The sequence below is a fragment of the Bombus affinis genome, chromosome 14 (genome assembly GCF_024516045.1).
Source record: "Bombus affinis isolate iyBomAffi1 chromosome 14, iyBomAffi1.2, whole genome shotgun sequence".
NCBI classification, from domain to species: domain Eukaryota; kingdom Metazoa; phylum Arthropoda; class Insecta; order Hymenoptera; family Apidae; genus Bombus; species Bombus affinis.
Window position 1 is genome coordinate 1,086,181 of NC_066357.1, and position 23,744 is coordinate 1,109,924.

General features: G+C 42.7%; 1 protein-coding gene across 3 annotated transcripts in view; it reads left to right on the forward strand.

Moving 5' to 3' along the window:
* Positions 1 to 7,883, forward strand: part of LOC126924275 (uncharacterized) — a 35,560-nt gene extending 27,677 nt beyond the window's left edge. For all 3 annotated transcript variants that reach the window (XM_050738573.1, XM_050738572.1, XM_050738574.1), the window contains exons 7-8: positions 1,467 to 1,565; positions 6,658 to 7,883. In XM_050738573.1, coding sequence (XP_050594530.1) covers positions 1,467 to 1,565; positions 6,658 to 6,683 — 125 coding nt within the window. In that variant the 3' untranslated portion in view covers positions 6,684 to 7,883. The remainder of the gene's footprint in view (positions 1 to 1,466; positions 1,566 to 6,657) is intronic.
* The last annotated feature ends 15,861 nt before the right edge of the window (positions 7,884 to 23,744 follow it).

Here is a 23,744-nt window from a genome sequence, read left to right on the forward strand (position 1 = left end):
TGAGAGTCGCAATTTTGTAACAGTTTCTCGCAGCGCGATAAGCATCGCAGAGTTTGTTGCACGCTGTTTCCACGCTGTACATTAGCAGAAACCATTATCTCGTATTGGCATCGATTAATAACCATTCACGCAAATTACTTCCCCATTCAGGCAGATTTCCACTGGCTTTCCTTGATAGCCTGTTACCGAGAAAATAACGAAGTTTATAAATGACAATATACAGAGTCACATTGATAATCTTCCATAGCTGATCGTCTTACTGTATACTATAATTTAAATTCCTGTGATGCCATCATTCATCAAAAAGGTCGCGGAGAATTATTGTACATGAACATTGTGAAACGTGATTCATATTTCTGCTTCTGATCGTGATCGAACAATCGATTTAAACTAGACCAAACGCCGTCAAAGAAACGAAATATCATAGCGATACAAGAGAAAGACTTACAGAAGCCGTGAAGGCCGGATCACAGATTACGCAAAGAATTTCGTAATCTCGAAACAATTCCTTAAGTGGTTTTTGACTTGTTTATTCTCAATAAATATAGCCATTTCTGTAGTTCATAATTGAATTTGTAGTTCTAATTTCTAACTGTGAATTTCGGTAGTCATCCTAAAAATTTTAAATGTGAGATATAAACCTACATGTAGACGATTACAGATAAAAGATATATAGATCAAATATCTTTCGGAATATATTCCAAAAATTTCACCAAAAACAGCGATTGATAGTTTAAAAATTTCATTGAAAATAGACAGCTGTGTAATTTCGTTGACTGGTAGTTTGAATAATCGCGAGTCACGGTTTGACAGGCATCTAACGAGCTCACTTAAAGCGTGTTTATGATTTTTTATAATCACTGCATTCGTGGGAATGGAGTTGAAACTAAGATATCGTGTCTCATTGAAATTCCTGTGGATTCGGGCCGACGGACATGGAAACGACGAGCGTCGAAATGATTGAACGTACAGTTTGATGAGTGACGGCTTCAGGCTTCACGCAGTAGTCAGTTTTGCATATTGTGAAACGTGCAAGAGGTAGATTAATCAGTCGAGGATAATTGAAAAGCTGTAGAAATTGACACTGCGTTGGAGGTGAGACACGTTAGTGGATCGGACAGTTCTTGTAGAAGTTATAGTTTACTGTAATGTAATAATTTGGTGCTAACTTTCCTTTTAACAGTGTTACGTTCTTTGGATAATTTCCGATTGTATCGTATTTGGTTCGTATTGTATCGTATATCGTTGGATAATGTTCTCAATTTTAGGAAAATATAAAAGAATTAATGCGCGATTTCTTGTTGCAATTGTATGGCAATGACTTTCTTAAAACGTTAGAAATTTCTTTCACGATTGAAACTAATGCGAGTTTGAGACGGAATACGTTCGAAAACCGGATCAGGGTTAAATAATTGAGAGTTTGCAACTACTTTCAAAATTTTTAACGAGGATGATTTTTCGTTCAGGTCCAGTGCTGTTCCCTCCGGGTCCCCCGCCAAATAGCGCGGACACAAGCGGAGTGATAGTAGGCGCGAGCGGATACGGATTCGTGCCACCCAACCAAGGTAAATCGTCGATTGGATTCTGAAGGGAAAATGAAACCGCTTTCGTGACGCAGAAGCAGAGAATGGCAACGAGTCTGCTCTTAAAATTCAGACCTTCACCAAAGACCCCCCGCGGCGAGCAGTAACTTTTGGGGGTGAAACTAACCCCGAGCACTTGTCGCCGTCCTTGTGCACCTAACTTGTGAATAAAACACTATTTATTTGTTGTCACACACGTCGGATAACCCAGCCTTTTCCTTCGTTTACTTCAACATGTCCTCATGCTGCATGAAGATCTCTTTCATTGAGTATGAATGATCGATTACATCGTGTAATTAGGGTGTGACTGAAGGGACACACAAAGATACTTGTGTTCATTGACACGTGCCGACTGTGTCAATTCATTGGAATCGTTTCATCTTGCTGTTCATTAAATTCATTACGGTAACAATACTGTAATCTCTAGATTGCGGCTGTTTATTTTAGTTCACATTTCTTTTGAGCCACTAAAGAAATTGAACTTAGACGGAGTATTGTTTTCTCGGTTCTTACTTATTCCTGCTGCGATCGTCGAATTTTTATATTTCACACTTGCGCTTACTTTGGCAAACAAAAAAGTTTGTAACATTTTAAAAACACGTTCGATATAATGTTAAAACAAGAATTTTCTCATATTTTGTTCAAACTTGTCATATAGCGTTGGACAAATAAAAACGGATTGAAAATGGCAGAAAGAATGTAGCAGGGTTAAATTTTTGATAAGTGCACAAACATCCGCAATCTAGTAATCTTCGTAACAAGACTTATCTACTCTATTTCGTCACTTTTAAATAACCTACGTGATGTTGAAGAGCTCAGAAGTTACACCGAATATCATTGAATTCAACATATAGAGGATACGTTTGCAATCCTTGGCTTCCGTGAAAGACGTTCCATCTCGTTCGTGATCGTGAACTACTCAAAGGTCGACGTCCTTCCTCACTGACCTTTCTCAAATGTCAAACACTGCGTTAAAATGCGGAAAATCATAATATATAAACGGACATCTAACCTTCGAAGCATCAATTCCAATATTATGCAAATTTCTCAAGTCACACGAAACTTGTAAATATGAAAACACAAGACTCTTCTTCCTGCACTAACCCACGAGTTTCTCATCCAGTCATATATTACTAATACAATAGATATTGTTTGTGCTAGTTGGTGCTAATTAGTACACCCGACACTTGTCCAATTTGAAAGTGCGTCTTAACGTACGAAATTCTACTAACATTTTGTAAATAAGACATAGAAGTTGGCATGTAGAATGGTGACGTACAGGTAAGCTTAGTCTAGCATTAATTTTAGAATCTGAAGATAGATAGAGTTTGAGAATTGTTTTAGGTAAGTATTGGGTTGCAACGTAAATCCGTGTCCCGTTTTTGTATTTACTATACGAACTGAGAAAACAGGACGAACGTATGTTACGGTCTGATAATTACGGAATGATAAGTCTAGATTTTTTTCAGATAATATTCATGTAACATTTTGTTTCACTTTCGATCGCCTTAAAGGAAAAGTGTTACAAAACGAAAAAGTTATTCGCTATATTCGGAAGATCGATTATTAGGTTATTTAATAGGCCGCGTCGACAAAATATTCTACGCACTTGGAATTTAAAAAGAATTAATAAATATAAAAACTCGGCATTTTGAACTTGTCAGGGTTTTGCACCCTCTTAAGAAAAAGGAAAAAAATCTTCCTCCTTATGAATCGAACCTGCGAAACAAACAAGCCACCCCTAAAATCCCCGAGGCTGACGGCAATATTTTCGCAGAAAATACCGATTCGATTCTCGCATAAATCACATCACGGAGTAATCCACGCGCAAATGGAAGCACCGAGGGCTTCCTCTTCCGGGATTACGTCGCCGGGATTTCCCCCCCTCTCTCTCTCTCTCTCTCTTTCTCTCTCTCGCTGTTTCTCTGGTTGATTCTCCCGGCAGAAGTAACGCGAACGAATAAAAATCTTCTCTCGTCCTTCATTATCGAAATCGTGCCGTGCCCGCCATAGACGATCTTCGTCGTTGGGCAGAGAACAAGAGAAAGAGTGAAAGAGAGAGAAAGAGAGAGAGAGAGAGAAAGAGGAAGGGAATACCGGTTTCCTCGAAGAGGAGTCAGGCCTTGGGATTCACTTAAAGAACAGCGTGACGGGGAGTCAGTGAAAGTGGTTTCGTTGGCCTCGTGACTTAAACTCGTTTACGCGTAACCTCGGCTGAGGCACTTCGCGAGGCGTAACAGGTGTTACGAGGTCAACCGGGTCAACGACAAGGTCGTCGCTTTTAGTATCACGCTGGAAATTGTACCTCCGCTCGAATCAATGTTCCTCGACTTCCCGATTCTTCGTCTCACGGTCAAGTTCGCGGTTTTAGGCTCTCTTTTCGTAACACTATGACGGCTATAAAGTTTCAAACGTAGTTTTCTTTAGTGGCTGTCGTGTTTCCATCAAGAATAGATTGTAGAATATTTTTCCGCATCTGTAAATTTAACAACCGTGTCGATGAATTTAACAGTAGAATTGAAACGTTCTTCGGGGATTTCAAAGATCAGAAAGTTTCTCCTGTAATAATGGAAATCGTATAACTTGGGTTGTTAAAAAAAGCCAATTTAGAATATCTTTTGATTATATGAGAGAATCGCATCGTTCTTCGGAATAGAAAATTGATTTGCATTTTTCAGTGGTCGAACGCAACCCTGAAAGTGTTAACCAGTCGCGTAACGAAGACAATTTTGAATTTTATAATCGTAAACAGGCGCAATTACTCGTTGCTAGGCTTTCGCCGTGACTCACTGCGAACGAAACTGATATTTAATTCGTTCATCAAACTAGGCTCGTAATACGATTTCGAGTAATCGTAACGAGTTGTTATTTAATCCGTTATGAATGTGTAATGGATGCAATTTTACAAGCATGCAGTCTACTCACAAGACAGGTTCGATCGGTGTGCAAACAATTTCACGAATCGTTGCGCGACTTTCATACGCTGTCATTATGAGCAATAACAGTTAATCGAATTACCGAACGGACCACTTAAAGAACTATGCGCACCTTTGCCTGCAATATAATTGCAAATATTTACTCGGTTAATGAAAGTTTATTGAAAAGCGTGATAGTGTAAACTACCTACCTTACATAATTGCAGATATATAAAATATACTCGTACTTCTCTCTAATGGAACTCCAGAATTTAATTACCGATCTTATCTCAGACAGCAATACGCAGTTAGTATTAGAACGTTCAACGAGTTCGTGCCGTCCGTTTAGACGCTTTCAGCTTTGGTTTCATTCTCCTATTTATTTAATATCGAAGGGTAATTTTGTACATTCAAAGTTTCAGACACTTGTTGTACTAATAGACTTTCGATTTCATCCAACAGACCACGAATTCTGTCCGCGGCTATGTAAGATTGTCACAAAGAAAGTTGTTGATTTCCAAGATTAGAACTTTTTTTCGAAACCTATCAAATTATCTTCTACGATGCTAAAACGTCTGTTCTGAAGCTGACGACGATTACCGCAGTGGCGCTTTAACGTCAAGAAAACGTGTTAAAAGTTTCGAACCATGATTACCTGGAGATTCGTCGTGCGGCATCAAGATAATTCGAAAGATTCACTAGCAGTGAGATAAGTAGGGCAAAGCATAATTTAATTCAGCCACGCGAAACAGCCAGGCCAAGCCTCGTTTTCGTTAATGCTTAGCGACGAAGTGGGTCGTTAATATGGAGATCGTCCATTCCGATGTTGTCTGCGCGTTATTCTGCGAAGTTCTAACGATGCTGCCGTCGAGCTTTTAACGGGCCGCGATATCGGCCTGGTCCGCCTTTTCGCGCGGAATAATCGCGTGGAAGGAACGTAATTACGGGGTGGAAATCGGGGACAAATTCCCGGGACACAGGGAGCTACTTGAGACGAGCACGATTTAGGTGTTAATGATATAGTTTCGCGAACGACCGGCTGCCAGTGAAAGTTCGATCGACTTCCCTCTGCCCTTTGAACGTCTATGATCGAGAATTGATGGTGTCGTCGTGTCGGTAAGAGAAAGGGAAACGAGACTCTTCGGTGCACGTGTTGCCCCGTAACTCGAATCGATCGTTAAACTTGAACCACAGACACGACTTCTACGATTTCTCTACTATTCTCTAGACGCAATGCATCAAGCACCGCTGCGAAGTTAAAATCTTTTCAAAATTCAATCAATGCGAACCGGAAAAAGACAGCATCGTCGAAAAGCAACCCTTGCTTTGTACGAGCACTCTTCTCTAGTCTGTTCCACTCTGAGGGGGCCTAAATTTACGCGTAGTATGGCGCCCCTTCGACTGCCTAATGGATCTCACTGCCGTCTCCCTCTTGGTTAACTTTATTGTCAGCGCCGCGGTCGGCCCAGTACTGGAGCCAACGGGCAGAAAAGCGAGCACTTAACAGTCAAAGGGAGAGAGAATATCGGATGTGGATGAGGTAGGGTGGCTTGGGTGACGAGGGTCTTGTAATTAGCAGCTTTGAAGTGGTCCCGGGCCTGACTTCTCATTACCGGTGGTCAGATGTCCCAGCGATTACTCGCGGAAACGAGGCTCTGCCGGTTAGTCGCGTGATCCTTCGTGAAAATCGTGGCATCTCGAACTCTGCCGCCTCGACGATGAGCACCCTGTTTCGCGGGAATATGCAGGATTGAACGACTGTTGAAAGAGCGATGTTGAACTAGAAAACCAGGAACGTAACAGCTTTGTTACATGATGAGATTTGTCTCGTGATACCTATTCATAACTGGTAGCGTGCATTGTTTAAAGCAATGAAATATCGCCTCAATGTCTATCTATGGGAAGAAAGTTTACAAATATGTAGAACGAATACTTAGTGAAGCGTCGAGTTAAATTTAAGAAAAGAGAAAGCGAAGAATTTTGTCCAGATAGATCGAGTTTGATATGGTGAATTTAATTTGAAAGGAGAGAAAGTGAATTTGAAAATTTTACGGGGTTTAAAAACGTATGTTTGAAAGGATAATGTATTATTATGGTGATTGATAGCGGTTCGGTATTTCCAAAAGCTGAGTAAAATTATTTTTTATATTTTGTTGCAGCTTTCTACAGGTACTTTTACTATTAACGATGGATAAAGGAGGTAATGGAGGTAAAAATATCGAGAGATTCGTGATTACTGTGTCATCATCAGTGAGGAAGTGGTATGGCAAGGAGTTCTCAAGAAATTGACGAATCCGTGGCAAGGAATAATTTAGGAACAAATAATTCTGCGTCCAATTTTGTATTATATTGTATGCTTTAATTATTTTTATGCTGCCTGAAGAGTTTCTAAACGTGTCTCTAACGACACTCAGGAGTATCCTTAGCAGTATTTGTACAAAGAAGTACATATCTTAAATTAATGTATCGTTAACGTTTTATACAAATAGCGTTACTGTAGCAATTCGCAACAGTGGAATCTCAATTATTTAATCCAAAATTTTCCTTCACGATAAAATCTCATAGAGTATTAACTGTGGTCAAATTTATATATTGTCAAAACAGAATTCACTGTTAGAAGGGTGACATAAAAGTAAAATATTTAATAGAATAGGAATATTACAATAACTAAATGAAATTACGTTTAAAGTAAATTTACTTTAACCTCTTTCTTAATATGTAATGGAGATTCCCCGGTTGTTAATATAACAAAAGTATAATATCTAGAATCGTTCGCTAAAAGTCGCGTACCTTTATCGATGTAGAAACGCAGTTTACGCTTCAAACATTTATCGTTCGTCGTTGTCGAGATTGCAGCCCCTACTCAATTTCCTGTACATAAGCAAAGCAGATAGAAATCGAGAAGGCAAACATCAATCATTCTACGGGCACATGCAAAGTAGTCCCTTAAAAGACGCGTGAAATTAGCGTCGTAAATATACGTAACTTCCTTGTAACGCTGTTCCGTATCAATTTTAATACACGATACACAACGCGATCGAGTTGTTTCCAGGATTTGGCCTACGCGATTTCTCAAACGTGCTGTCGCGGTGCACGCATGCCTGCCTCGCTTTATTACGTCACATCTCGATCGATCGACCGATTGTCGGCCGTACAGCTTGGGTTAGTCATAGACTGCACTTGAAATCGAAATGCGCGAGGCATGTAACCGGCACGCGATGCATGGGCGGGAAAATTGCGGATTGTTCCGTCGACTCGGAATACCGTTCATCGATCACAGGCCAATCTGGCTCGACCACCAGTCACGGTTGATAAGCATAATCTTAAGTACATAGAACTGTACATAATTCTTGATCCAATAAAATTATTTTGTTGTTAACGAGAATGTATCCTGGTGAATATTATGCCGTGATCATGAGAATATATAGTGGTTTGCGAAAGTATTTGAACGCTTATGATAGAAAATTTCGATGTCAATATCATGTGTGTTGTATAGAACATTTTGAAATCTCATTAGCATTAACTTAACTTTGAGAGCGACTACTTATCCCAGTGGAATAGTAAGCAAGTACTACTTATCTGTATACAACATATATTTTGTATGTACCATTAAGAAAAGTTATAATAAGAAGTACGTTGAGAAGACGATCGACATTTGTGAGATTCGCGTCATAACACGGTTCCCGGTCGATTCGCGGTGAAACGGCATCTGACGATAACGAGACACGTGCAACGAGAATTCCTTTACCACGGAGTAATTACCTCTGATTATCGATTCCGATTCGCAAAGACGGTCTCGTTAACGTAATTACGCGCAACACGACCACTATCTTCGTAGCTCGGCGCAGCGATGGATGAAGCATGCATGGGAAATTAAACCGCGAAATCGTGCGATCTCGTACCGCTTCAGCGCGTGTTCGTATACCGACGTGATGAAAAGTTTGTTACGAGATCGTAAGAGTGCACTATAAACACGATACTATGCGTGTAATTGACTCTTATAACGGATCTCAAGAATTCGGCAAGGTTTATATAAAACCGCAGAGAAGCTCGCGCTTCGGCATGTCGGTGGCTTCCTGCTTAATTTATGATCTGGAAACGGCCGTAAAGAAACGAGATAGCGATCATTGATCGGGTAACATCGACAACACCCGCTCGATGAAATCGTAAAAGATTGATTCTCAACGAGTATATCCAAGTTTGTCGACGAGGCGAGCATCTAGTCAAGAACTAGACGGCTTAGCAGGATATTCAAAAGCGTGCGGAGAACGTTAATGCGTCGTTCCATCCCGCGGGGGAACGAAGAATCAACGGCATTCTGCACGCCTCCCAGGAAGCTAATGGCTGAGTCAGCGCGGTTAATCTCCCCTTTTCCTTCTTTTCCCCCCATGAATGATTAACGAGGCGTCCATTAGATCATTAAGATTTGCCGTGGTTCCAATTTACTTGCCTAGACACGCCACAGTCTTAATTACGAATGTCTTCTCTCTCTCGAAGAAACACGCGGAATTTTCCTGTCTGACCAACGCTGTCCTTATCTGCTTACCGACTAAGAACGACTGGATGGAACTTGGACGATAAAGATCGCAGTCTCTACCGACGTATAGCATTATATCGATGAAAGCATAGAAGAAATTTACATTGTACACGAATCATGATTACCTAAGTTTTCTTTATCTAATATCCGCCTATATCCGTTTCTGTTGTTAGATTCTACCGTAACGATTTTTACGATTGTATTTCTTCATTGAACATTCTCTACATATTCTTACGTCACAATGAGCATGCACGTAATGATCGATGCGAAGGTAATCACACGGAAGAAGGCGTGTGTAGTAAACCGGAAGCAAAATCGATACAATTACATGGAATTAAAGCAATTGCGTTAGGTAGCGGTGAGCACGAAGATACGGAGGAAAAGAGAAGGTAATAATAGAAGATACGTGCGCGGACCATGAGGGAAAGCAACAATTCCCAATCACAGTCGGCGATTCGTGTCTCGACTATAAACCCACATAATTCGACGAGCTGTTGGAGCTGTTCGAACATGAAACATAGGCGGCCTAGACTTTCCATGAATCGCCGTCGCGTCATGTTACCAAAGAACTACTTTTGCCCTGTTCGTCAATCGGTATCGCGAACTTCCAGCCCGTCGAGCAAACAGCCTATCGATTATCGTGGCCAGCCTGCATTTCACTGGTTTCCCATGAAACGAATTTATCGGAAGCCCAGCGAATAAGTAAACTGTAAACCGGCTGTTTGGCCCGGCTGAAACTTCGATGATCGGATTATTCGCCGGTTCTCGGGACATCACGCCGCGGTTCGCCACACGAAATTACGTTTAGAGTTTGGGTCGACTTGCTCCGTCACATCTACTTCGCAAAGCTACGGGAGCATAAAGTTATTTCCAACTAACATTCAAGGTGCAATGACTATTTGAACATTTATCAAAACATTTTACAAGTGTACTATACAAAACATTTTGAAATTTCATTAGCATTACGGTAAGATACGACTATACGATTGTATTTGCCAAGATCCTATCGACAAAGTTTCGAACGAATTTGAAAGCGTCTGCGAATGAATAAGCAGAAAAGTTTTCTACAAAGTATATAGTAAGAGTTCAAGTAACACTTTGTGTGCCATTAATAAGGTGAAAACGAGAGACATCACTTTTTTCACGGTATACTACTCTAGTTTTTGCGCTAGTTTTGCCGTTTACGCCTCCATAAGAAGGAAATCTAGCGTCAAGGAAAGAAAAAGTAAACATTCTATTGCGTAAAGGATTATGAATATTTATTCAACTGACTATTAACTAGATTCTACTCACGCTGTTGCGCCATACTTCTCAGCCTATGTAAACTGGTTTCCTTGTAAAATAAACAAGCGAAACTTTCTTCCCGACCTGGTAGCGATTCCTAAGGAAAAATGTGCTCATATTGCGAGATATATATGTATATCGGGGAAGGAGAAGCTGGTTCGACCACTTTTAAGATATCAGCGAACGAGACCACTTTCGGGACACCCTCGTGAGGAATGGTCACGGATTATCGCGTCCAACTCGTTGACTGATTAATAACTTGTCTGTTATTACATAACGAAGTTGCACGTGGCTCGGCAAATCGATATCGCATACAGTTAGCAGAGCGTGCAAAGCGTCGCGCCGCGGGAAATATAGCGCGGTTAAGGAAATTATCGATGTACCACTTCGATGAAATGCTTCTGTGACAATGTTCTTGCGATTTTTTGGCATACTTCTGCGAATGTTTCTCTTTTTAGCGAAACCTGCAGATTTTCCATTATCATTCAGATCAAAATAGAATTTTCTTCGTTATGACTTTGCGTCTTTTCAAGAGTTAGGTGGATTATTATTTGCAAAAGAATAATGTTTGAGAGACAATAGGTAATTGATCTAAAGATTAGTGAAGTGTGACGAGGCAGATCGTGAAAATAGACTCTGGCGATTTGGAAATAATTTATCAATTCCACTGATTTTTTTAATCGATGAATCTAATTGTTAAGTAACATGAAAGACAATGTAGTACGGAGACAAAGAATATTAAATGAGATCAGAATCTTAGAACTTAAATACTATGAAATACAGTGTAGAAAGGAGTTGAATGTAACGTGAGATGCAATGTAAAATGGAATTAGCTGAAACGAAGAGTTTCAAGTTTGAATAGCATAAAATATAGAGTAGAATCGTGTTAACTGATGGTTAGATCTTGCAAATCTAAGTAATACGAAATATGGACCAGAAGCTAGCTTCAACCTTATATAATTTGAAAAACTGTACAGAATGGAATTAGCTGAGACTAGAACCAAGAGACACCTACCTTTCTCTTACCATCGAGGTGCAGTATCGATCCAACCGATCTTGAGAAACACTGTAGTATTCGCTAACAGGTGCCGCTTGAAGTATAAAATGGTGAAAGTATGCAGCTTCGTGAAACACTTTTGGCGGCAAGAGATCGAGACAAATTATATTAACTAAATATTATCAAACAGATCCCCGTTCGATAGAATATTCGTGTAATTACATTGGCGTTTGAAAATTAGAGAAATTGGATCTAATAGGTAGTTCTCGCGCAAATGATTAGTCTGAATCGAAGTAAAGTCTGCTCACCAGTTCGGAAGACCGTCAGTTAGCAGGTATCGTCAGGTCGACGACATGAAATCACGTTAGCGAAACGGCGAAGCCTATCAGTCAGTTCTGGGGTTCGTAGCGCGGTTCTAGGGTCAGCCTTTTAAGCCCTTGACGCGATTACGTCCATTTTAGGAAAGCATTAGGCGTCTCCCTATGTTTCTCGTCATTTTTTTTTTTTCACCTCGTTGATTCGCGCAAGCTACGAATTCAATATATCAAATGTATAGTATGTATAAATCACAATTTCACAAATCGCAAACTATAAATTTCAAGATACCTTGAGAATTCTCAAAATTCGACGTAGACGAATCTTCGGTCGTTCAAACTCAAAGTCTCTATTCGAGTATGCTTCATCGATTCCATTGGAATCGCAAGAGTAACCAATCCTTTTTTACGCCCTCGTGTTCAAAGGCTACAGAAGGAAGGGGAAATGTTGAAGCGGTTGGGAGAAAATCCGCGAGGCAGAAGGGCCGAATTCATTATTAAAAAGCCGAAGCGAAGGCTGTGCCGCCCCTTTCATCTTCCCTTCGGAAGCCAGTGCATCAATATTCAAGCAGCGATGCGCCTCTTCGTATCGCGACAATGTCAGGTAGTTTACTTTATATTTCACAACACCCCGCCATCAATCCAGCCCCCCTCCCTTCTGCATGGTTATAAGATCCTTATCGCGTCTATTCAAAGGCCGAGCCGCGCGAACCTGCGAAAATAGAGATTCGGTTCACCTTCCCTTCCGCCTTTTCTCCCTCTTTTTCGTTTTTTCTTCTCTCATTGCCCGTTCTCGAGTAGATTCTGACGGGGATCGTTTGAAAGGGGACGCCCTTCCGGTCCCCGCTGATCTGCGGTCTTCGCACGATCTCGCGTCTTGAATAGAAAGATCGAACTACTCTAATCAGAAGATTACGAATAGCCGAGCAGATTTAAATTTCTGCGAGCATAAATGAAAAAATGCAACTTAAATACCAAAGATATCTTTCGACAATTAAATATTACAACGAATAGCGTACTTTGCATATTTCATATATATATGTTTGCATTTTATATACTTTTATACGCTTATATATACAGTTTACTAATAAGACTCGAATAAATTTTCCGATCTTAACACGTTTTGTAAAATCGTTCAATTTTCATTGGACTGTAATGCAGGATATACGGTGGCTCGTTCTTCCTTCCTGTCATCATATTACTACTTTTTCAATTCAGCAATTACTCGCACCGAGAGCTGTGGGTGTATTAATTATTCGACCGATTAAACTTTGATTCGCGACAGCGAACGATGGTGAAACTCAAAGCGAGAATATTTTATAGGCACTTGCCGGATACAGAGTGCAAAGCCGAGAGTATAAGAGAAGCACTCGGATGATTGAACGTCAAAACGTCGTACCGACGGTGACGACGACGACGTGGAATCCGCTTTGCAATCTAACCTAATTGAATGTTCGTAAAGCGGAATACTTAAAAGGGAGCTGGAGGACGAATAATCGGGATTATTCGTGAAAGGCAGCATGCTGATTTACGTCGTATTTACGCGGCCTTTCTTTCTTTTCGTTAAATTATGCTCAACAGGCGAAACTACGATTTCTTTATAAGATCTCTGTGAAAATTTTAAGATACGGTTTCCATAAGTTAGACGAAAGAATCGATCCGCAAATCCTCGAAGGAGCACTTTGGTAAATTTGCCAGAGACTCTCAGAACCATTGGGAGGAGTCGCATTGCCTCGTGAATCGAGCGGAGAAACGATCGTTTCGGGGCCTATTTGAAAGCCGAAACGAGGCAATGTAATGTTAAAGGAATTAAGCATTGAGAAGGTGGAATATTCTCGAGTATACTTGAAGCAGAACCGAAAATTTTGAAAATTTCAGTACACTCTCAACTTTATGTTGTAACACTGTTGAAATTAACTGAAGTGTGCAGACAATAACGAATATATAATTAAAAGCAATAATTCGTACCATTTCAAGAGAATTAGGAGATGATATATTTGAATGATTTATTAAAAGATGCAGTAACTTGTATTAACGTCAGAAGTTCTTCTACCCTGTAATATTCCTCATTATCTTCTTCGCCTGCGATCGACAATTGTCAAAACTAAAATTATTGAAGTATAATTTATCCGTAATTTCGTAATTAAAATACTGTTGGTTTAAAATAAGTAAGTGTTCGAATACTTTTGAACAGAATCGTATTTGTTGTTGGTTCAAGCAAACAAAAGCGTCTGGAAGAATTCGATTTTTACAAAGCTTGCGTTTTACAAAGCAACGAGTCACGATCTTTGTATCAAAAGCTCATCCCGTCGATCGAAGAAAAAGAAATTTACGATGGCAATTAGCGTGGCAACGTCCCGCAAGCGTTTAGTTGAATTTTAGTAGCCATTATCGTAGTTCCCGCGACGTGAGCCTCGTCCTCTCCCTCGACGAATTTTTACTGCGAGCCACGGCCCGCGTATTACTTTCCTTCCCCACCTTGGGCTTTTACGAGGACTTGTATGGACTAGGTGAACACGAGGGCAGGGAAAAAGGCAGAACCCCAACGAAGAAAACCACGGAGAGCAATTAGTCGTAAATGTTCCTTTGCTGCGCGCCATTGCCGCGACTGAACCGTTGATTGCTCTGGCGTTCGGTGATCGAACATGAAACTGAAAAATGCCTACGTTTCCTGCAAATGAAAATTCCTGCTTTTATACTCTGTGGGGCGGAGACGAATTCTTTAGGCGTTGCACCGATTTGTCCGATAACTCGCTGAAACAATTTCATCGCGAATAGAATTAAATCTCGGCGTATCTTTATTATTTTACCCGTGCTTCGAAGAACCAGCGATTACAATCAAACTAAGACGGTTACCCCTTGACTCTCCCTAAACGAAACCAAGGAACACCGATCACCCCATTATTAGAATCTTAGAACGTGGTAACTCGCACGAAACTGGCACCCTCCTGCACGCGAATGCTCGTTGGTCCTGGGTATCGCGTCGTTTAACGATATTCCGAGAACGAGGCATGGAACGCAACCCTTTTCCGGTGGCAGTGGCGCGCGGTTAGTCGCGACAGGCTGCCTCGAACAATAAACTCGTTTATTATTGGCTGAACAGCGTAGCCAAAGCTGTGGAACGCGATATTACGGCATTATGGCGGTACGATTGACTAAATCGTCGCTGGGTCCTCGTAACTCGGGATTAGGGCGAACGGCCGGGCTTAAATCGGTTATTACGTCGCGTTGCCTAACCGTAAATCGTGTCTAACGTTATTCCACAAGCACGAAAACTAGAGAAGAAAGAAGGATGAAGGGGACCGGATACCGTTTTCTGGTCTCTTCTTTTCTCTCGTCGTGGACGTCTTCCTCTCGATGTAGATCGTTGCCGGAGCCACCCCAAACTCTCAGCCTTTTTCTCCCTCCGCGAGAGTAAGCAAACAATAATAACATCGTCGCCGAACGTGGCCGGGGAAAAAGCGAAAGAAAATACACCCCTCCGGGGACAATTTATTAATATCACTGGAAGTGATTAGAGCTGAGTACACTGGGCTGCGCCACGATAAGGGTGCCGTTCTCTCTCGTTTGTTCTGGATATACTTATTGAAGACCTGACACAGACGTTTTTATTACACTCGTTTCCCGAGATCTAGATAAATGCTATATACCGGTAAAAGATCTTCGTGTAATATACATAAATTGATATTTTTTAACGGTATTTTTTAACGTTCACGTTACATAATTCACTTTCATTATTCCTCGAGAACTTGAGTTTTATAAAAAGAAGTTCTTTAACGCTGGAATTAGTGGCGATTAAAATATGGAACTTGCACCAGAACACCATAATGAACAAATATGTAAGAAATACATCTCGCGATCGCTGAAAAAGAAATACCACGTTTAGCTGGCAACAAATTTTTCTATAAATAACGCAGAACCGCGACTCCTCCGACCGTGTATTCCTACATGAAGTAGATTCAGAAGTTCGTAGTCCGGCCACCGACCACTGCCATAACGCTGAAAATTGTCCCGGGCGGTCCGCGGCTAAATATAAGCGACGGCGCGCCGGGGAACGGTTATTGCACGCGGCCAAGTAAATATTATTAAAATATTCATGACAAGTGCAAGATGAAAACCGCGGGACTGGATTCTAAACAGAGGCGGGATACTCAGACGAAAGCGAGCACCGTCCGGTCTGGCCGGCTGGAATTCTACTTCTGGCCATTTCCCCTTTTGTTTCCCCACGTCCCTTCGCTTATTCCGTCTTTTTTCTGCTTCCGTTTTCCTTCCAGCATGCCGATGTTCCTTGTATCACGCAACCAACTTCTTTATATCCTGTGCAGCGTATCCTATACGCAGCGCTTTATACAGCTGGTGCAACTACGTTTTATCTGCACCACTTTTACGGCCGGCTTTACGATACTTCTTTGTTTCGCTGAGCGCCCCTCCCCCCCCAGAGCTATGTAATAAAAAAAAAAGAGACGAAGAAGCAAACGAAGTAAGACAATGAGCATCGAGGTGGAAAAAGCGTGGCAGATAAAAATTGGGCACTTCGACCAAGAATCACAATGTATCTCGTGCCGCCTCTGCACGATTTCCGCCCGATGCGTTAGGCGATGATCGATGTGTTAATGGGTTAACGACCACGGGAACACCGTCTGGAGAGAAATTATTTTCCCATTTCGCGGCCTCTGCTCCCTTGCTTTTTGTCCGTGTCCCGTGAACTCGGGTTTCGACAGCTCCAGACGCGTGATGGAGAATTAATGGCTAACTTTTGAACTATCAACGGTATACTTGAACATACTGTTGCGCGATCCATGTGTTTTATAATTGTTTATTTACAACTATTCTTTATACAGTTCGTAGTATAAGGGTATAAAATTTGTACGTTCCAGAAACGTCCGACTGTTTTCTCACAGTCGAACGACATCCGGGATATCCACGTATACCGATCGCATTCGTAATTTTCTACAGCGGGATTCGTTTCTATTGTCATTCCACATTGTAGTTACTTACAACACTGATCTTGCATAGAATTAGCTGACTTTCTTCTGAACACCTACTCTTCGTTCGATAAACGGGGAGGAATAGTAGAGAAATAGAAGAAAAGGATGAAGCGTCGTTTCATTTTGTTACGCTAGGAGATTAATGATACGGTAAGATAATTCGTTCGACTAAGCTGGCGTAAAAAAAAAAGAAACGAAGAAAACGACCGATATCAATTTCTCTGCTTTCAACCCCACTTTCTTCTTTCTGTCGGCCTCTGTCGAAGCAACGAGGGCGGAGCAGACGGCATCGTTGAATATGGGCGAAAAAAGAGAGTAAACTTAATTCACGAGACAAATGGCGTGCCCCGGATTTGCCAGGGAAATTGTCTCGGGATCCCTGGAGATGCGCGGGAATAAGCGGACGGTCTTGGATCGAAAGCCGATTGTTGGCGAAGCGCGCGGCGCGGCTTCCTGGCAGGTGCAACAGGGAACGCTTTTTCCCCCTAAGGTGGATTCGGTCGATGAACGTTCAACGAACGCTATAATTAAGCACTAACGAAGATCGAAACGAACGAGCTGCGTTCACGGAAAACCGTTCCAGAGAGGAGAACAGCCGGTACGAGCTTATTTATGCAAATTGGATCCACGGGAAATTTTGTAAAGGCCACCCCCTTAGCCATCCCTGCCTTGATATACAACGGTCCAATGAAAGTGGGATGATATTGAGTTTCACCAGGATTTATTAATCGTCGATGGAGAGAAGACTTGCTCTCGTATGGAAGACGATGGAGGAATGCGTTATTTAAGGGTTTGGAGTTTTTCGAGCGTTTACGAAAGAAAAAATATACTACGCTATAGAAAAATTATATCCGTTAAGAAAATATTGAATGCGTGAAGCGGAAAGTTAAGTCCAAAATCTAAATCTAAATCTGATCTGTGGAATCATTTACGGTATTCGTGGAAGCAAATACGATCAAATACATTCAGCCGATCGATGATGTCATCCGAATCGATTCATCTAGATGTTGAATTGGTATGATAATATGATATTATGTATGATAATTCTTCACGCGAAAATGAGATGATATTGAATTTCTCAAGAATCATCGAAAGAGTGAAAATTCATTCTACTGTGCATTGTGAGGAGGAAATGGAGACAAGGACTATGAGTTCTTTGAAAATGTTGTTCAGGGAAAAAAGAAGTTCCATTGAAACTATTTTTACGTGCTCGAGCATCTGCAGAATCGAAAAGATCCAAGAAAAACTGGAGAAGTAATCAATTTGGACGAGGCGAGCCGTTCAGAGCCAAGATAGAGTCTACTTTGCGCGAGGAAGAAGTTCGAAAAGAGAGCGATCCACCCGGAATCGTAACAATATGTGTCTCGCGATTTCGACCGATTCGAGAAAGAAGGACGAAAAAAACCAAGGCAATTCTACCCGTCGTAATGGTATGTATTATTCACATCGATAGACCAAATCGAACTTCCTGCAGGTTCGCGATGCTGCCATTCCTTTCCACCCTAGTAGCTCGATCCATCCCCCTTCCTCCCCCATAAAGAAGTCGAGTGCTCTCTGCTGGCAATGGCGAAACTTTGATCGTATCGTTCTCTATATTCTCGCGTATCTCGCAACGCGATACTCTGCGTGGGAAGGTACTAGTTACACAGCATCCCCTGGTGACTCCTCGTGTTCATCCATCACAAGGAACGTTCCATAATTTATAATTATGTCCGACCCATTCCCACTGCTCGTTCATATACGGGAAAATCAAAATATTACCACACGAGCATTTGCGATCGATACGACATTTTGAGGTGGAAAAACCGCGACGAATCGTAGAAAGTAACTCGCTATCGCTATACATCTCTGCTTAAACTATCTGGGAGCAGTTATTACACGTATACTTCAACGTTAAAAAATGATCGATCACAGTTAAAAGATACGAAGACAGGTGGCTTAACTTGACACTTCGTATGACACGGAAATTGACGAATATGCGACGAAATTAGTTATTTTTATGAAATAATGCGTGTAATTTAAAGTTCATATTAAGTATAAATCTGTATTATATATTAAATATAAATGTTTAGTTCAATACTTTTGAAAAAAAATATAGCTTATTTGCCAACGTTGGCGACAGCAAACAAGGAAACACCGCTAGAGAATTCGAGAAAAGAGAGCAGACTGTTACTGCACGGTGTACAAAGTGTACAAAGTGTACAAAACAGATCGCGCAAGGGGGTTCATCCCGAGAGGTGAAGAGAAACTTGTAGAGAAAGAGAGGAGGTACACATAGGCGAGACTTTGTTCGCGACGGTGACAAACGCCTGGCAAACAGAGCAGCGCGGAGGCGTACGAGGTCGCTGGCACTTGGCTGCGCCGGGTTAAACAGCGGCTACGGTGTCGGGGTGAAAGAGAAACTCCGCGAGGTAGGTGAGCGGGGGAGAAATGGCGAGGTAAGAAACGAGAGCGAAAGGAAGGTCGAGACTGAAGAGAAATCGACGGGAGGAAAGCCTGGAAGAGAGAGAGAGAGCGATCGGTTGAAGGGTTGAGGCACGAGGTTAGAGACCTAAACGAAGGAAAGCAGGCAAAACTGCGAAGAAAAATGATCCTCGAGCAATAGTCCAATGGACTGTTACAGACGGGCTGAGAAAGAAGAAACGCGAGATATTTCGATGGCAAGATGATCGTAAGTAACGATACAAGCGCGAACGTTGATTACGCGGATGAAAATATTCCCGTACATTTTCATACGAGCTGACAATGTATCGCGTAACCCAAACTCGATTCATTGGAAACCTGAAAAGAATAATCCTCTCGAAGGTTGAACGAGAACAAACATCCTCGTCGGGGTATTCCTAAACCCCTAAACCAACCTGCCGTCTACCGAAAACACCTAGCCGAAAATTACCCACCTCGGTGTGCATCGTCTAATACTACATTCCAGCGTGCTATTATTCCACGGAGCCAGCACAAACACAGACGCATTAATTTTTTTCCAGCTGGCCGGCGGGACGTGGGGAAACAAAAGGCCATGGAACCGCGCCCGAAAGGTAGACGGAACGCGCTCCGGTACGGGAGCGAGCGAGAGACGCTTGGGAGCAGGGAGTGAGTGGGTGGCTGGAGGTGAGGGTTGGGCGCCGTCCGACGGCCACGGCCACGACCGCGGGGGCTACGGCCGGCCCGGGCGAGACATTGAACTCGTTGCAAGGGAGGACGGGCAACGAGCATCGATTCGTCTGCTCCAGAAACGAACGTTCTCTCTGCCCACCCCGCCACACGCTCTGCCACCCCCTGTGCTACCCCCTGCACCACCGCCGCGTGGCGCCCCCACGAGTCTACCTAGCCGCGCGCTTTCACCGTTACCGGGCGAACCGAGGGAAACCGAGAGCTCAGAGAGAAAGAGAAAGGATGAGAAAGAGCTGGCTGAGGGGGGTGGCTGGATGGCTGGCTCGACGGGGCTGCAGCCTCGTGACACGACCGGGCAACGTGACACGCTCGTTTATTCGATCAGCCCCTCTCGCGTGCACACCCGGTTCCCGAGGGCGATAATTCGCGCGGCTACGCGATAACGATCGATATCGCGACACGAGGTGTGTCTTTCTGCTGTTTCCCCGTGCTTCTTCGCGGAGCTACTATCTTCTGTACAGAGCTGCAGTGCGAGACTTTGTATGTCAGTAACTCTTGCACGGTTTTGGCGAAGTTGCCGGCAGAGTTGGTCGAAAGTTGCTAACGAAAGAGGATCGCGTACGTAGATGCGCGCGTAGTTAAATTTCGCCGTGGTGTTTATGCATGTTTTGCGCGGTGGTTTTAGCGAAATTCGTGGGAAACACGCAAACCGTTCTACTTTTGGAACTTCGGGTAAAGGTAGTTTCGCCATTTCCAGTTGCCTTTTCTCCCTTCCTTGTTCGACTTAAGTAATTTTAACTACGTATTCCCGGAACTTTTTCATATCTCGATATGGCGTTTCAGTTCCATCGGAGGGATAGGAGAAAGGAGCGGTGGTGGCCAGGCAAAGAGGAAAACATGGAAGATAATCTGGATCGAATTTCCTGTAGAGAGTCTCGGGGATACAGCCGGGTAATAGATATTCGACGTTTCGACCGGGATAAACGAGACTCCGTCAACGTTTGCAAGAGACGGGCGGGGGAGGCGTAACAAGTGGGCCAGCTTTATCCAGTCCATCTTATCGAATGGTCGATTTAGTTATGGTTATGTTAAGGGGATGTATCTGCATAAACGCCGCGGCGTCGGCCCCGTATCCCCGCGTAAACAATAAATAAACTCCACCCTCGTAAGCAACCCCCTGCTGAACTTGCCAGGCGGCATCGTCGACGTCTCCGCGGCGCGGCGTCGCCGTTCTTTAGAAAGTTCTCGGCCACGTTTTCTCGTTACCGCGTGGCCCCGTATCTCTCGTGTCCCTTTTGCGGCAACTACAGCGGCTACATAAACGTTATGGTCTTAAGGGACTGGCACAACCCCTCCTCGAAGCCGCGCAGAATTCCCGAAACGTGCCGTCTTTCACGCGATAAGGGCTGCTATGCGATAAGATTTTTTTTATGGCCACGCTTTTGTCGGTCCGATCGTATATATTCACGGCTCCGGAACAAATCAGCCCTCGATCGTGGCGCCGTGTAACCACATGCGGGCCGAAAGGTGGGGATTTAATTGCGTTACCATCGAACGTTTCTTTTTCACGACCCTCCGTAATGAATCCTTTAATGGGAATACCCGAATTCAGTCGATACCAGGAAAGAAACTACCGTTGATCTTCTTCGTTCCATTCACGTAACCTCCCACCCGTATAACAATTTCGTCAATCCGAAGGGAGGGACGAACAAGAAATTTCCCTTCTACGCCACGTTCCACCCGAGCCGAACTAAACGATTACAAGAAGGGGTCCTCTCAGCGTCATCAAAACTTAAAAGCGATAACGAGCGAGTCAGAAGGGGGCGAAAAGGAGCACGTAACAGGGGTTGGGCCGATTCAATTTCCCCGAGTCGATTTCTATTGAAACAAGCAGCCTGCGAGAAGCCTACGACACGTTTTATCGCAGAGAGATGACCGTAGTCCAGTGATCTCGCGCTTTCGATCCTATTAAATATAAATTTACCGGACGTCGCGAAGTGGCAGCCTGTTTTCCAGCCCTGAGAAGGGATAAAGATATTGCGGTTGTGTCCCTCCATCTGCGTCACGTACCTCTAGGGGGTCAACGCGGTGATATAAAGAGACGCTCGGAGGATCACCGAGTCGAACAGGGTATCCTCCGCGTCCGTTACAACGTCTTCTTGGTCTCTCTGCCGGGGTTCACCCATGGGAGATGACCGAGAGACTCTGCCACGCACCATCGAACCAACGTTACGTCGACATATCCAGTCATGCGGGAATTATGGGCCGATGGTCATTTGTACCGTGCTGGAGGTGGAACGAACGAAGAGGGAACGCCGGTATAACCGTGCTACCATTCCAACTTGATCGTTTGCGAGTAATTTATTGGTCGCTTCTTTATGGACCGCAGTGATCGGCTGCTACCCTGACCGAACAACTTCTTTCCTAGCGGATCATATTGTTTCCGTAATGGGATGCTTGGACTTTTCCACGAACAATAACCAGAAATGATCAAGAATTTGATCAAATAATTTTAAACGATTCAAATGGAAAGAGTGATTTCCTACACGTGTCGATCGTCTTACATTCGATCAATCCTCTTTAACGTTTTGTTTCAGTTACCACGTTATCGAGCTTCCTATACCGACTCGAATTCTTTCAATAATTCTACCGATATTTTCATTAATTCTTAGTCTTACGATTTATTTTGTGGCTATGTCTGTTAAATTTAGCTCTTTGCTTCTAGAGCATCGATCAAAATCATCGAAGTATTGCATATAATTTAATATAATTGTACGTATTGATTTTCAATTTCAAGAATCGAAACGTACTTTAAAACTAAATATTAATTTTTGGAAACTTTTGCACATCGTTGTAATTACTTGTCGATTTTTGACAATTAGTTCGCCCAAAAAGCGATTGATAATGAAGCCAACTAGAAGCATATCGTTTCCGAAATGAAAAATTCAAACATTAGAAGCAGTGAAAATGTTACTCAAAATCTGCATAATCTTCCTTTCGATAAGGCGTAAAACTACCGTTACGCTATTCCAATGACTTGATAAGCCGTTGATTGCAAATTCCCACGTCGGGCTCGCTTCGGCCGCTTAATAATCGCAGCAACAATGGTTTCAGATTAAAATTCAAGGGAATCCGTATATTACATACATAACCCAACTATCGGCTAATAAAACGCGTCGAACGGACATGTTCATTCGCGGAGTGTTAATAATCGCCTTAACCGCATCGATCCACGCGTTCCGTTCACGGATTTACGACGATTTTGGTGTCGTCCGAGCGCATCGATTGCAGGCTGATCATAAACGACCACCCAGAGGGGTGAGGCAACGGGAACAGACCGGTTTATTAATGCAAACTCTTGTTACCCTCGTGTAAAGTCATAAAGTGTACGGCTTCTGCAGCTACGCAGACTACGACGCCCTGTTGTAACGATCAATACCTTCTCGGCTTTACAATCGCGCGAATCCTGCTCTGTTCAACAGCCTCTACTCTTTCCTTGCCCATCGTGTCATTGTGTACGATATTTCCTTAATTCTCTTATTTACGAGCAACCTCAAGATCGAGACACTCGACCATTTCCAATAATCGACCCAACCACGTCCCAAAGATTCTTTACGGCTGTTTGGACTCGTTCTTCCTCGTTTCGTTTCTCTGCACAACCCTACTGTGTTCTTTCGCTCGAACAGGGTCGTATCTTCCTATCGTTCGAGAATTTCCTAAATTGGACAAAATACCTAATTTCAATCAACCCTGTTGTATTCTTTGCTATCTTGAGCCGAACATTTTTAGTGGTAGAAAATTTCTAAAATTCCAGAAGAATTATGAAATACACTAAAAAATTATAGAATAATTCGTTATAATATTTTGGCGTTGAGACGAGTTTCCATTTAGATTTCGTTTCTTTCGGTACGTTCATAAAAATATGAATTTGCATGATGTCCGGAGCGTAACAACGAAAATGGAATCTCTAACGAATGCATCAAGCTACCAGTTTTGTTTTCACTTTCCCTCTCCT